The sequence below is a fragment of the Bos taurus genome, chromosome 3 (genome assembly GCF_002263795.3).
Source record: "Bos taurus isolate L1 Dominette 01449 registration number 42190680 breed Hereford chromosome 3, ARS-UCD2.0, whole genome shotgun sequence".
Classification (NCBI taxonomy): domain Eukaryota; kingdom Metazoa; phylum Chordata; class Mammalia; order Artiodactyla; family Bovidae; genus Bos; species Bos taurus.
The window spans coordinates 43,581,894-43,597,370 of NC_037330.1; the positions used below are offsets into that span (position 1 = coordinate 43,581,894).

Here is a 15,477-nt window from a genome sequence, read left to right on the forward strand (position 1 = left end):
CCCTATGCACTGTAGCCTGCCAGGCTCCTCTGTCCATGGGGATTCTCCAGGCAAGAATACTGGAGTGTGTTGCCATGCCCCTCTCCAAGGGATCTTCCTGAGCCAGGGATGAACCCTTGTCCCTGTGTGTCCTTCATTGGCAGGCGGGTACTTTATCAGTAGTGCCACCTGGGAAGCTCCCCCCCTTTTTTTTTGCTTTTATATTTTTAGTATCTTTTACTTTTTGAGATACAGTAATTATTCATCTATATTTTCTTCTAGTTTTCTAAAGAGTTTTTTAAACACTCTTAAATCCAGCTGAATTAATTTTGACTTATGGTAAATGCTGAGGGTCTTAATTTTGACTTATGGTAAATGCTGAGGGTCTAATTATTTCCCCCCAAATTTTAACTACATTTGAAACTTGATCAAACAATTCTTTCTTATTGGTTTACTTTTTTTATTTACTAATTTTATCATTTACATTTAAAAATTGTACACTAGGGTCTGGCTCCAGTTTATCTGTGTGTGTCTTTAGTTATAGATTTTTGTACTAATACTATGTACCACCAATGAGATAAATTGACATTTTATTGGGCAAGTTTTCCTTCGTTGCTTTCCTCTAAAATATCTTGATTAGCAGCAGTACTTTATTTTTCCCATTGAATTTTGCAATCATTTTATTTAATTCCGATAGAAACTAAATGGAAAATTCAGCCTGTTCCTTATGCTTCATCACTGTCTACTAAACCAAAATTACCAACCAACAAACCAGCCAACCAAACAAACAGCCAAAGAAGCAGATAAAAACTCACGTACACTGGTAGAATTTTAAAAGTTACTCCTAATAATAATTATCACTATCCAGAGATAATCAGAGATTGATACTGTTATATATGATTTAAATCTGCATGATATGTTATACCTCATATAAAGCTGGAATTGTTTGTTACACATTTTGTAATCTTATTTCTCTTAATATATCATAAAATGATGATATACCACGTCGTTAGTCTTCTAAATTATTTTTAATGGAAACTTATTATTCCATTATATATATATATATGTACATATTTGCAAGTATATTTACAAACCTGTATATGTGCACTGTATTTATTCAGCTAATCCCTACTTTTGGACATTGAATTGGATTCCGCTTTTTACTAAAAACTCTGAGAAATGATTTTGCTATCTTATGAACGTCTTAAGAATACATCTTGTATGCATCTCTTATTTTTGTTTAGTATTTGTTTACTTGTTAATAACATTCTTGGTCAAATGGTAAAACAGTTTCTGAGTTTTCTTGTACTGATTGCAGAATTATCCTGTTTTAACAATTTCATTGTGCCACCAGAAGTGAATAAGAATGCTTCCTTAGAGATTTTGATTGGAATTGCATTTGAAAATATGTAAGAACATTTTTTGTCTTCAGACTTTACCTCAAGAAACAGTGTGTCTCTCTAGACATATATATCACTTAGTAAAATTTCATTATATATATCCTGTGCAATTCCTTAGTAGGTATAAAACATAAAGATTTCTTCATATAAATTCTTCACATTTCCTAAATAAAATTATTTTTAGGCTTTAACTGTTTTTTTTTTTTTCCTAAATGTAGCTATCAGGAATGGATTACTTTCACATTACATCATGCATGGTTGGTCATGTCTCACTTTTTTACATTACAATTTCTGACTGTTGTTTTTCAGGAAGCTTTTGATTTTTGTATATTCACTGTATATTTGAATATTGAGTTTTCAATTTAATTGCTATTAGTTTTAGAGACACTGATGTGAGGACCAGAGAGTTTATCAGCATCCCCAAATCATAAGGTTGGTCTAGTGTTGGAATTGGTATCGAGCCTAATTTTCTATAAATTCCAAAGATAATGCTTTTTATACCACCCCGTATCACTCCCCAAATATATCTGTAGAAATTCAATTCGCCAAACAAGGGAGATTATATACAGCATTAAACACTTTGTACAGGTCAGTGTTCTATTCAACTCTCAGCACCAAATTTTAAGAGTGACATGGACATTAAAAGCTGGTAAAGAATCTGCCTGCAATGTGGGGGAATTGGGTTTGATCCCTGGGTTGGGAAGATCCCCTGGAGAAGGGAAAAGCTCTCCCACTCCAGTATTCTGGCCTGGAGAATTCCATGGACTATACAGACCATGGGGTCGCAAAGAGCTGGACACGACTGAGCAACATTCACTTTCATTTTCTAGAATGAGCCTGTAATATGAGGAATGATTGAAATCAAGAAAATGAAGGTATACAGCTTCAGTGACTAGAGTCAAGATGACTGGGAAGAAGTTAAAGGAAACTGGATTCTGGCACATTATGTCAGAACACAGCACAGAGAGTTTTTCTTAAGTGGAATAGGGTATTTTGAGAGATATTAATCCACCTGATTTTGGAAGTGCTCAAGGAGAAGCTGGATGAGCATCTCTTGAGCCTGTTGTAATGGGGATGGGAATGTGGACCAAGAAATCCCCAAGTCTTCTCCTGGTCCTGTGATTATTTCTGAATTTACCTTTGAAAAACCCTAATTCTTATGTTAGCCATGGGATTTGGATGTAGTTATCATTACTACTTATGTGGTGAGTTAAAAAGCACAAAATTTCTAAACCTCATTTTATTTAGTAATCTTATTCTTGTTTCCTGGCTTTACAACAAATTTTGACAGATCTCTAAATAGAATCCAGTTAAAGTTCTACTCTTTTATTCCTTTGTCTATCTTTTCCTGTTTGTTCTAATGAATAGTGACAAAATAAAATAAGAATACACAACAAACACAAAATAAGCCCCTGAATAATCAAAGGGTGATGCTAAGCTGTGACCATGTCTTCAATAAAAAAAATGTGTTAGCTGGGCAAGCAATCATTAGGTTTCTCCCCCGCTTTCAGCTTGACAATCTTTATTCACTCACTTATGCATTCATGATGGTTTTTTGTGATTCAACTAGTGTTGAGGGGCTATGAGAGATGCAACAGTGTCTTTGCCTTAAGAAATCCTGGTTGGAAGGGAAGAAACTATGTCACAACAGTGGGGTGGGGAGAAAGTAACAGAGGCTTAGAATATGAGGTACTCTGAAAAGTGGTTCTTCAAGTGATAACAAATGCTTCTGAAATGGCATTACATTCTTTCCTTTCCCACTTCTACTTCTAACAGTTTGGGGATGAGGATAAGAGACTGTAGGATTGGGTTAAAAAATGTGATTAAGTGAAGAAAGTTTGGGTTAGAAAATGTGATTGAATGAAGAAGAACCTCCAAAGATTCTTCTCTTTGTTCCATTTCAAACTTTTATTAAGAGTGAAAAACAGAGGAAGTTCTGAACAAGGGTGAAGATTGTAGTTTTAGTGTTTTTTAGAATTTATTGTGATGTTATGAGCAGAGACTGCTATCTTCCACTATTTAACTAATTCCTTTCCTCGATCTTAGATTCTTCAACTATAAAATGGAAATGGTAACATCTACTTTTGAAAACACTCATAGGACTGTTTGGACAAATAAGATAATGAATATGAATGTTTTATTTTTATTTTTTAAGCCTAAATGGTATGCCAAGAATAGGTGCTGCTATTGTTATTTTATCTTTTTAAAATTTAAGTATAGTTAATTAACAATGCTGTGTTAGTTTCAAGTATACAGCAAAGTGATTCAATTATATACATATATGTGTTATACATATAAAGTTATATATATACATATATATGTATATGTATATATATATATATTTTCATATCCTTTCCCATTATAGGTTATTACAAGGTATGGAGTATAGTTCTTTGTGCTATACAGTAGGTCTTTGTTGTTTATCTATTTTATATATAGTAGTTCAGTTCAGTTGCTCAGTCGTGTCCGACTCTTTGAGACCCCATGAGTTGCAGCACGCCAGGCCTCCCTGTCCATCACCAACTCCTGGAGTTCATTCAAACTCATGTCCATTGCATTGGTAATGCCATCCAGCCATCTCATCCTCTGTCGTCCCCTTTTCCTCCTGCCCCCAATCCCTCCCAGCATCAGAGTCTTTTTCAATGAGTCAACTCTTCGCATGAGGTGGCCAAAGTACTGGAGTTTCAGCTTTAGCATCATTCCTTCCAAAGAACACCCAGGGCTGATCTCCTTTAGAATGGACTGGTTGGACCTCCTTGCAGTCCAAGGGACTCTCAAGAGTCTTCTCCAACATCACAGTTCAAAAGCATCAATTCTTCGGTGCTCAGTTTTCTTCACAGTCCAACTCTCACATCCATACATGACCACTGGAAAAACCATAACCTTGACTAGACGGACCTTTGTTGGTAAAAATATGCTATCTAGGTTGATCATAACTTTCCTTCCAAGGAGTAAGTGTCTTAATTTCATGGCTGCAGTCACCATCTGCAGTGATTTTGGAGCCCTAAAAAATAAAGTCTGACACTGTTTCCACTGTCTCCCCATCTATTTGCCATGAAGTGATATAGTAGTATGCATATATTAATCCCCAAAGTTATTATTTTTTCTATTTTTAAAAAAAATTGAAGTATAGTTGATTTGCAAAGTTGTGTTAATTTCTTTTTTTTTTTTTTTCTGATGGGACATAATCTTCTTTGGTTCTACTTTAATCTAGGGCTTTCTCCAACCTTGTATGGATGCACTTGCTCTATCTTTTTACTTCTTTTTGTATCAGAATTCTTTTTTTTTCTTTTAGTGAATTTTATTTTATTTATTTATTTTTAAATTTTATTTTATTTTTAAACTTTACAATATTGTATTGGTTTTGCCAAATATCGAAAGAATATTTTTAAAATGTATAATGTACATATAACTGAATCTCTTTGCTGTGCAGTTGTGTTAATTTCTGATGTACAGCAAAGAGATTCAGTTATACATACATGTATACATTTTATAAATATTCTTTTCTATCTCAGGATATTGAATATCCTGAGAATATCAATATCAATATCTCAGGATATTGAATATCAATATCTCAATATCAATATCTCAGGAATTGAATATCAATATCTCAGGATATTGAATATCCTGAGAATATCAGTATCTCAGGATATTGAATACAATACTCTGTGCTATACAGTAAGACCTTGTTGCTTATCCACTCTATATGTAATTGTTTTCATCTACTAACCCCAAACTCCCCAAACTATATAATCCAGAAGATAAAAAAATAAAAAGATACATGCACCCCATGTTCATTGTTGTTTAGTCAATGTCATTCTGACTCTCTTTTATGACCCATTATGGATTGTAGCCTTCCAGGCACCTCTGTCCATGAGATTTCCCCAGGCAAGAATACTGGAGTGGGTTGCTATTTCCTTCTCCAGGGGATCTTCCTGACCCAGGAATTGAACCAGCGTCTCCTGCATTGGCAGGTGGATTATTTACCACTGAGCCACCAGAAAAGCCCATGTTCAGAGCACCACTATTCACAATAGCCAAGACATGGAAGCAACCTAAACGTCCATTGACAGATGAAAGGATAAAGAAATGTGGTATATACAGATACTTAGCTGTAAAAAGAATGAAATAATGCCCTTTGCAGCAACATGGATATACCTAGAGATTATCATACTAAGTGAAGTAAGTCAGAAAGAGAAAGACAAATACCATATGGTACCACTTATTTGCAGAATCTAAAATATGACAGAAGTGAACCCATCTACAAAACAGAAATAGGCTCACAGAGATAAAAGAAAACAGACTTGTGGTTGCCAAGAGGGGTGGGGTAGAGAAGAGATGGACTCGGAGTTTGGTGTTATTATTTTTAATTGCAGAATTCTTGTCCTTGAGATGTCTTTATGTCTAGATTTGGTAGTATAGATAAATTTTGAGTAGCTGTTATGTCTCCGTTTAACATGTTGTATCACTCCATGTTAATTATTGATGCAGTTACACATTGAAAACTTCATGCTTAAGACAGAAGCTAGAGGTTCAGAAAATTGCCTGGCTGTATGTCTAAAATGGTTTGAGTGAATCTCACTCAGTCACTGGGGTTTTACATAAAAACTGTAAGTATGGATCTCACTCAAATTATTCCTATGGTGTTTTAGGAAAGTTGACATGTCACAGGGCTCCTGGTGAGAAAGCTTCTTGAGTTTCCCAGAATGACACCACTGCCATTTAAATAAGTTGAATAAATTAAAATATTCTGATCATATTTTTAGAGAAGCTAGGTAGTTTCAGTCTGTAGATTAGGAAGTGGAAACTCTGCTTTGGTTCTAGCCTGAACTACACTGTATTGTTTAGACTGTTGTTAGATTTAGTCACTTAGTCTCTGGCTTGTTTTAATCACAGTTTTCTAAAGAAGCAGCTTTTCCTTTTCACCATCTAGTAATGTTGAGGAAGTTCATGGGGATCCTTGTCAGTAGAGGGCTTGGCAGAGTAGCATTATCACTCCATAGCACACTGGAAAAACCATCCCTGATTATCAAAAAGTAGTTTCCTTAACAAGGCATCAAAATTATTGTACCTCATCACATGGTCTCCTTTGTGGGTGGGCTATTATGTTTGGCAAAGAAATGTGGCATAGCACTTTTGTTTTAAGAAACCTTTCCCTCTCTGGAAGAAACCTGTAATCTTAGCATAGCATTGTGGAAAATTGTGCAGAGGCTTTATTGTTTGAGTATACTGGCACAGGACATCTTTGCTTAGGAGATTCCTACATCTCCACGTACCATCTTTCTGTGGATGTCTTGGGACGGTCATGACAAATTGGGAGTTCTTTACATAACTGTCTTAACCATGAGGTGCAGTGAAACAATGGTTCACTATGCTTCCTTTTAGTCATTATTATTTTAAGGTGTCCTTAGAATTCTAAACAACACAATGATCCAAATACATGTTAGGGTCTGACTTCTGTTGACATACAGGCTGGTTTGCACTTGTTTTCATGCTCTCAGTTGTACAGAAGGAATGAATAGGAAAGAGATGGACTGGGCTTCTTGGAATTATGACCTGGGAAGTCATACATGGCAGCACCACTCTCAGAGGGGCCCAGAGCTTCATTTGAATGTTTTTAAACTTTTGCTGTTACCACCTTGAAATTCTGAATACTTTTTGAACAAGGGTCCCCACATGTTCATTTTGTACTGGGCCTCACATATTATGTAGCAGATCCTGCTTTGAGGTCATTAACTGTCATATGAACTGTTAGAAAATACCGGGTATTGGGAAAAAGGTGAATGAGATGAGGTGGAGTGTCCAGTGAGAGGAGGCATGTGCTAAAGAAGTAACTAGAGGGACTTCCCTGGTGGTCCAGTGGTTAAGAATCTGCCTGCCATGCAGGGGACACAGGCTTGATCCCCGAGCTGGAAGGATCCCACATGCCAAGGACTAACTAAGCCCGTGTGCCACAACTACTGAGCCTAAGCTCTATAGTCAAGAGCCTGAACACTAAGCCCACGTGCTGCAACTAGAGAAAGTCCGAAGGTAGCAACGAAGACCCAGCACAGCCAGAAACAGAATTAATGAATTAAAAAAGAGAAGTAACTAGGATCTATGTGTATTTATCTTACTGTTTTAATAGTGGTCTTTGTATTGACTCTTGGAGAAGGAAATGGCAACCCACTCCAATACTCTTGCCTAGAAAATCCCATGGACGGAGGAGCCTGGTGTCCATGGGGTCACAAAGAGTCGGACATGACTGAGCGACTTCACTTTCACTTGTATTGACTAGATTTCTGTTTTATTCAAAGAACTTTCTGCCTCCTACATTCCTATGTTTACAAGTCTAGAAAAAATTCCTTGGGAGTGGAACCAAATAGGGAGTGGATCTGGGGAAATGTAGAACTCTTGATTATTTTGCATCATGAGCAGCTTTGGCTGGCAAATCTGGCTCTGTTGCTCAAATTCCAGTGTCAGGGCTTTATATGGCTCATTACCAAATGGAGTCAGTCCTAGGCAGGTGCTTGTTCTTGTGATTACTGCCATTGTCTAACTTTTGACAAGCTCACCTCCTTCATCCATGTTCAAATGTCACCCTTTCCTTGAGGCCCTTCCTGACCATTTTACTACAAATTGCAACCTATCCCATCCCACTTCTTACACTCCTGAAAGTGAAAGTGCAAATTGCTCATTCGTGTCCAACTTTTTGTGACCCCATGGACTATACACTCCATGGAATTCTCCAGGCCAGAATACTGGAGTGCGTAGCCTTTCCCTTCTACAGGGGAGCTTCCTGACCCAGGAATCGAACCGGGGTCTCCTGCATTGCAGGGGGATTCTTTACCAACTCAGCTATCAGGGAAGCCCCTCTGACACTCCTAATTCCTCTTATTTCACTTCTTTTCATTTAAAAACATGAGATGTAAATAAATATTGTGTGTTGTTGAGGGTTTTCCAGGTGGCTCAGTGGTAAAGAATCCCGCCTGCCAATGCAAGAGCCACAAGAGATGTAGGTTTGATAAATGGGTTGGGAAGATCCCCTGGAAGATGAAATATTCATGCTGAGATAATCCCACAGATGGAGGAGTCTGGCGGGCTCCAGTTCATGGGGTTGCAAAGAGTCAGACATGGCTAAGAGACTGAGTACATATATTGTTGAAGTGAAAAATGAATGAGGTTTGGCACTTAGTAAATGCTCAATAACCTTTAATTGAAAGACGGAATGAGAGAATGAGTGGATAATGTGCATTTCTAACAGCTAAAAGTTAAACCTGAATGAAGTAAAAATGTCAGCTTTATTCTTACCCATTTTCTCCTCAGCTGGGTTTGTTCTCTATATATTGATTCTAGTTCTCAGGATTTTTTTGAGCTCACTAACTGTCCCCTAACCCCGGCCCCAAAGTACTACTTTTGTGCACTTCTATGATCTCCTGCAGTTTAAGATCTATGAGTTTTCCAGCCTGAGTATCCCCTGTTATTTAGTAACAATATTTTCCTAATGCCACCATGGGAATGGAAATAAGAAAATGTGTTGCTTGGGAAGGAGCGTAGGAACAGTATATAGGATATTACTGATTATCAGAAGATATTTCTGTTTTTGTGGGAAATTCCACTTGGGCCATTTCATCATTCTTCGAGGTGTACCATGTCTACTTCCAGAGAGGAACTCTGAAGAGATAACTCAGTCCTTCATGTCATTCTTTCAGAGAACACTGGAGACATTGGTAGCCTCAGTTCTGATAATATTTAAAGTGCATGTCTACTTTCTAGCCTTCTTTAATAGTTCTCCTTTAGTATAAAAATCAGCTATTTGTTAAAATACTGTCTTCTAACTTAAGCCTCAAGAGACTTTTTAATCAATATAATATTTACTTAGTTTGAAGTATTCTGTTTTACATTTATAATTGAAAACTTAAACTCTTTGGCTAAGAGATACTTAGAGATTAATTAATTTATTAATTTAGTAAGTTAAAAGTTGGCACAGATGTACCCCGTTTTATTGTGCTTCACTTTTATTTCGCTAGATATATAGTATTTATTTCCATAGATACTGCTTTTTAAAAACAGTTTGAAAGTTTGTGACAACTCTGTAGAGAGTGTCTATTGGCACCATTTTTTTTTAACAGCTTTTGATCACTTTTACATTTTGGTAATTCTTGCCATATTTCAAACTTTTTCATTATTATATTTGTTATGGTGATGTATGATAAGTGATCTTTGTTCTTGTTTTTTTCCCTTTGTGAGCAGTCTTTTTTTTTTTTAATTGAGGAAAGGCAATGGCACCCCACTCTAGTACTCTTGCCTGGAAAATTCCATGGATGGAGGAGCCTGGTGGGCTGCAGTCCATGGGGTCGCTAGGAGTCAGACACAGCTGAGCGACTTCACTTTCACTTTTCATTTCCCTGCATTGGAGAAGGAAATGGCAACCCACTCCAGTGTTCTTGCCTGGAGAATCCCAGGGACGGGGGAGCCTTGTGGGCTGCTGTCTATGGGGTCACACAGAGTTGGACATGACTGAAGAGACTTAGCAGCAGCAGCAGGAGCAGCATAGTGACTTGAGGGCTGTCCTGGTCGCTCAGTGATAAAGAATTCTGCCTGATAATGCAGGAGACGCATTTTCAATCCCTGATCTGGGAAGATATCCTGGAGAAGGAAATGGCAATCCACTCCAGTGTTCTTGCCTGGGAAATCCCATGGATAGAGAAGCCTGGTGGGCTAGGTCAATGGGTCACAAAAGAGTTGGATATGGATTAATGACTAAACAACAACAACATAGTTAGCCTACAATATTATATTAGTTTCAGGTGTACAACCTAGCAATTCAATATTTTTATAGATTGTACTCATACAAAGGTATATAAAATATTGACTATTTCCTTGTGTTGTACATTATGTCCTTATAACATTTATTTTTTAGCTAATAGTTTGTACCTTCAATCCCCGTTACCCACTTTGCCCCTACCCAACCCCTTTCCCTATTCTGGAAACCACTAGTTTTTTCTCTGTATCTGTGAATCCGCTTCTGCTTTGTTATAATTGTTCATTTGCTTTATTTTTTTAGGTTTCACATATAAGTGAAAACATACACTGTTTGTCTTTGTAATCAGTGATCTTTGATGCTACTACTGCAAAAAGATTACAACTCTCAGAAGACTCAGATGATGGTTAGCATTTTTTAGCAGTGTTTTTTAAATTGAGGACTTCCCAGCTGGCGCTAGTGGTAAGGAACCTGCCTCCCAATGCAGGAAGCTTAAGAGATGTGGATTCTATCCCTGGGTCAGGAAGATCTCCTAGAGGAGGGGATGGCAATCCACTCCAGTATTCTTGCCTGGAGAATCCTGTGGACAGAGGAGCCTGGAGTTAAGCGTCGTAGAGGAGAGTCGGACACAACGGAATAAACTTAGCACTCACGCATGTGTGTTATTTTTTAGACATAGTAATATTGTGTTATGTTACATAGTTGAAACATAACTTTTGTCTGCACTGGGAACTGAAAAATTCATGTGACTCACTTTATTGTGATATTTGCTTTATCAAAGTGATCTAGAACCAAATCTGCAGTATCTCCGAGGTATGCCTGTACCTGGATAAGGTAATGAAGGAGAAACATGAGAGTGAGTATACAAAATAGAATCCATACTTGGTATACCCAAATGAAATGCATGTTCAGTTGCTCAGTTGTGTCTGATTTTTTGTGACCTCCCCGGACTTTAGCTCTCCAAGCTTCTCTGTCCATGAAATTTTCTAGAAAAAATACTGGACTGGGTTGCTCTTTCCTTCTCCAACCAAATAAAGTACCCTGTGTAAGCAATTGTTTCTGTGTACTTTCATAATTTTTTCTTTTATTCCCTTTAAGCCTTGGGAAGCCTTCTAAACAATCTAAAATTCAACTTACTGGTATGAGAAATAAAGGCACCATCACAGTGATTTAGTTTTCAATTTGAAAGCCTGATGTCACATTCCACATACTTGCTGTGTTCAATCTGTTTCTTTTCAAAAGAGGAACAAGAAGACTGGCACTTGATTCTATCAAGTTTCAGGCATATACATTTATTTTTTAAATTTCTTACAGCAGAAATAATGACTTTTTGGACCCTCAAAATCACGTGGAATAAATATTGCAGTGAAAATTATTTCATTTCTCAGCTAAGAATTAGAGGACTAAATTTTAGTATGAAAATCAAATAGATCTTAGAATGTTGAAAATTTTGTTTTCTAATAAAGTGAAGTCTGAATTGCTGTGTTTGGTTCCATTGGGCAACTGTCTTTTGATTTTGTTCTTAAAGTATAAAATTTTGTTCTTAAAATATAAAATGTATTTCAGTGTAGGGAAATAGAATTAAAACAGTTAAGATGAGATTATTGTCTCTGAATTTTAGTCTAGGTCTGAGAGTCTGAAGATTTTAAGTGCTTCTAAAAGCGAGACAATCCCTGAAAACTCTCTGGACACTGTGTTTTCATTTCCCTAGGGGGAAGGGGAATAGCTGAGGTGGCTTCCTGGGTAAGGCAAGGGTGGAGAGAGCTGGCATTTCCCAGGGCGTCCGGGAGGGAGATGAGTGGATGTGTTGTTTCCATGGACACACCAGTGCTCCATTTGTTCATCTTCAGTTGCTGACCTATGTGACTGGACTTGGTCCAGTGAGGTATAGACTAGGGGAAATTTGTCCCCATAAACTTTTCTCAATTTTTTCTCTACAATTTTATACAAGTGTTTTACTTCCAAAATATAATTATTTTGTAATTTTGCTTTCTAGATATGCTTATTCTTTCTAATGGGATATGGTTAAGCTAACGAAATAATCCAAAAACTAGTTGTTATTATTATTGTTTTTTAATCATCATAAAAGTACACACCAGTATATTCAGGAATCTATTTACTCTCTGGTCTGCTTGTAAGATATTTAAAGCATTATGACTTTTGTCCTAGTTTTATTTGAAGTTGGAACCCTCCGTGAAAATTCCTAGTTTTCCTGAGTGCGGTCTTAACCTTAGAACATGCGCTGCTTCAGTAGGAGTTGTAAAGTGCAGCGGGAGTAATAAGGGCTGAAGTAAGGGTAGGCTGAGATTCAAAAAGGAAAATGTGGAAGAAGGAGCTACGGGTGGATTTCATCGGATATATGATTTAATTTAGTTAATTAGAAGATAGAAGGGTCAGGAAAAGCAGAGCTTGTGCCCACACAACTCACACAGTCTGATAAAGTAACCTTTAGACAACAGCTGTAATGTAAAAGGCCCACGCCAAAAACAACAGAGCAGGGCCCAGTTCCTGTCCCTTAAAGCAAGACAGCTGAAACAGTGGCTGAGTTTAACAACAAAAAGAACAAAGCAAAACAAACAATAATCCAAACCAAGGTTTTCTGAAGAAAGGAAAATGAACTAATTAGGAGTTGGACATTTCGAGAGCACTGCCTTATGGAAAAGTGCCAACTTTATCTGTGGACTTTTGGTTCCTAAACCATTGGCTGAGAAAATATTTCAAGTTACTGAATGCTTTCTGAGGGGAACTGAAACTTTGTATCTGTTTAATAAAAATTCTAAATTGGGCTTAGCATAATAATAATTTATGCTATGAGAATTTGAAGAGCAAAGAATAATACCTTTCTATTCACTCTAATTTTGCATCAGTTTTCTTTTCACAAGACAGGAAAGAGTTATTTTTATAGATAGTAATGTCCAATATACATTTAAATTAATAAACCCACATCTGTGATATTATGCATCAGTTTTTGAACAGTACTCTGACAGCTAATTTCAGTGTCAGAAAATGCTGAAAAAATGGAATGTTGATTTCTAAAGTGTTTTTTCTTTAAAAAAATTATATAATAAATTGTAGCCAATGATAAATGATTGTGCCAGAGATTTGCAGGTGACTGCCAAATAGAAGACTTTGTAAAATTGAAAAAAAGCTGGATCACTTAAGGAAAGTAATTCATTTCATACTTTGACTCTTTCCCAGAACAAACATAAAAAATGCACTCACTATTCTCCTTCCTGGTATTAACAAAATATTTTCCAAATCCATTGCATTGCATGCATTACATTCCTTTATCAGGATTTTATTCAGTTTGTGACTCTGCTGGAAACTGATATCTTAGAATTAATCTGATACATGCTTTTACCTACTTTTCTCTTGTTTAATCCTTAGCTAAAGTACAACTACATTCGTTTGAATTCTGTGAGGCTTTGTGGAACATACCACCACAACTACAAATAAAAAGCATCAAGTTGTTTTCTTAATTTCTTTTTTCTTCTCCTTTTAAAAGATTTTCACTTTTTGGTGAATTAATTGTTCTAAAAAGTTTCCAAGTTGAAGATCAGTTTCTTGATCTAGTATTTGTCAAATATAAATGTAAGGAAAATCTGTTTTTCAGGTACACGATAGTGTAGCCAAAGTGCCTTAAAAGCTTCTGACTGCTATTTAAAACATAGGTACGGTTTTTGTGAAAATCAAGAACATTTGCTCTCTACTTAGGTTCGGAAGCCCAAGAGTTACAGAGGGTCATCAGGGTTAAGAGAGCGGCAGAGACTTGCCCGTGAAAGGTGACAGTTCTGTTTTTTCACTAATGGGGCTCAGCAGCAGGGGCAGCAAGCAACGTGTCTGTCGTCCCTGTAAGCAAGCGCCTCTGTGAGTTATAACTAGGCAGACTTACTGTGATGGCCTGGAGTCTCTCCTTCACCAGCTCAGCTTCTTCCATTCTAGAAGTCGGGGACAGGCAGCCAGTGAGGGAAGTCCAAAGCTACCATAAAGCAGGAGCCTCCTTGGGGAGAGGAGTGGAGGTGACAGAAGAGAAGCCAGGAGAGACCCACTCCTGCACTGGTGGAGAAAAGCAGAAATCCCTGACTCGGCAGGAGCGCCTCTGAGCAGATGTACAGATCAGCCCAGACAGACACATGTAATGAGGGTGTGCCGGGGAGGCAGACGCTGAGGCTGCTGGCACAGGCTGACTGACAAGTTTGAACGGCAGCGGCACAAGCCCTTTTCCTTCAGGAGCTGCCAGCTCTTTGTTGCAACGTGCACAGTGAGCAAGGCACAGTTTCTTATTAACTGTTCCTTTCCCAATTCATTCTTCTCTAGGAGTAGCACCAGGAGCCCACGCTGTGTGTTTCATCAGCCTCTGCTCTAGCCACACACAACCAGACCTCTGCATGTGTGGGTTTGTACAAAGTTGGTGACCCCTACTCTCTCTCTACCAGACGGAGCCTTACCTTGACTGGGCCAAGTCACTTGCTTGCTTTTCTTCCTTTGATTGCTTTCAGATACTAATACAAAATTCTGGAGCAACTTTAGAATTTAATCTAGTGGTAAATTTACATCAGGCTGTCCTTACCTCTTCCTTCTCCTCCTATTCCAGCAGTGTGTTTCAAAGTTTGGAATCTTTAGGTCATGGAGAAATTAAAGACAGTGACGTGACTCTGTTAAGAACTTGGTCCATCAGCCGTGTTCAGTGCAGTTTAAATGTCAAGACCACTCTCTGTTATTTCTGTCTTGGACTTCTGTGGGATGGATTTCTTTCTTGCACCTTGTTCAGCAATGACACTCAGGAAGGTGGCCATTTTGACCTCACCAGTTACACAGGAGAAAGGAGTGTGGAGACTTTGAAAGTGTGATGAGACATTCTGTAACTCATGTAGTCTGACACCATGTGAGAATTCCTTGGCCCTTTGGCAAAAAGAAGTCAAGCCCAGTGAAACTCTTAGCTCGAAGCAGTCTTGGAAGCTTTATGATTGACTTTGTCTGTTTTCTTTCCCCTACCCTTTCTTTAATTAAATTTTGATGCAATAAATCCTAATTACCATCTACCTCATTGTTATATGTGTAGATGCTGTCAAGCACTTTCATATCAATATTCAGCTAAAGAAGTTAAAAGGATAACCCAAACATCGAACAAATGGTTTACTTTCCTTTGCATTATCAATATCAGTAATAATAATGGCTAATATTTCTTGAGTACCCTCTAAAGGCAAATTCTTTACGTTAGATTTATCTTACAAGAGGCTGGAAGATTTTAGCCCTATTTTAAAAATGAGGGAGCTGAGGATCAGAGAGGTCATTTGCCATACAGATAATAAACAGCAAAGCCAGGACTGGAACCTGGATTTTCTAACAGTCATT

General features: G+C 37.5%; 1 protein-coding gene across 1 annotated transcript in view; it reads right to left on the bottom strand.

Moving 5' to 3' along the window:
• Nucleotides 1-14,211, bottom strand: part of PALMD (palmdelphin) — a 59,680-nt gene extending 45,469 nt beyond the window's left edge. The window contains 1 exon segment of the mRNA NM_001035079.2: nt 14,015-14,211. Within this exon segment, the coding sequence (NP_001030251.1) occupies nt 14,015-14,059 (45 nt within the window). The 5' untranslated portion in view covers nt 14,060-14,211.
• Nucleotides 14,212-15,477: the final 1,266 nt, after the last annotated feature.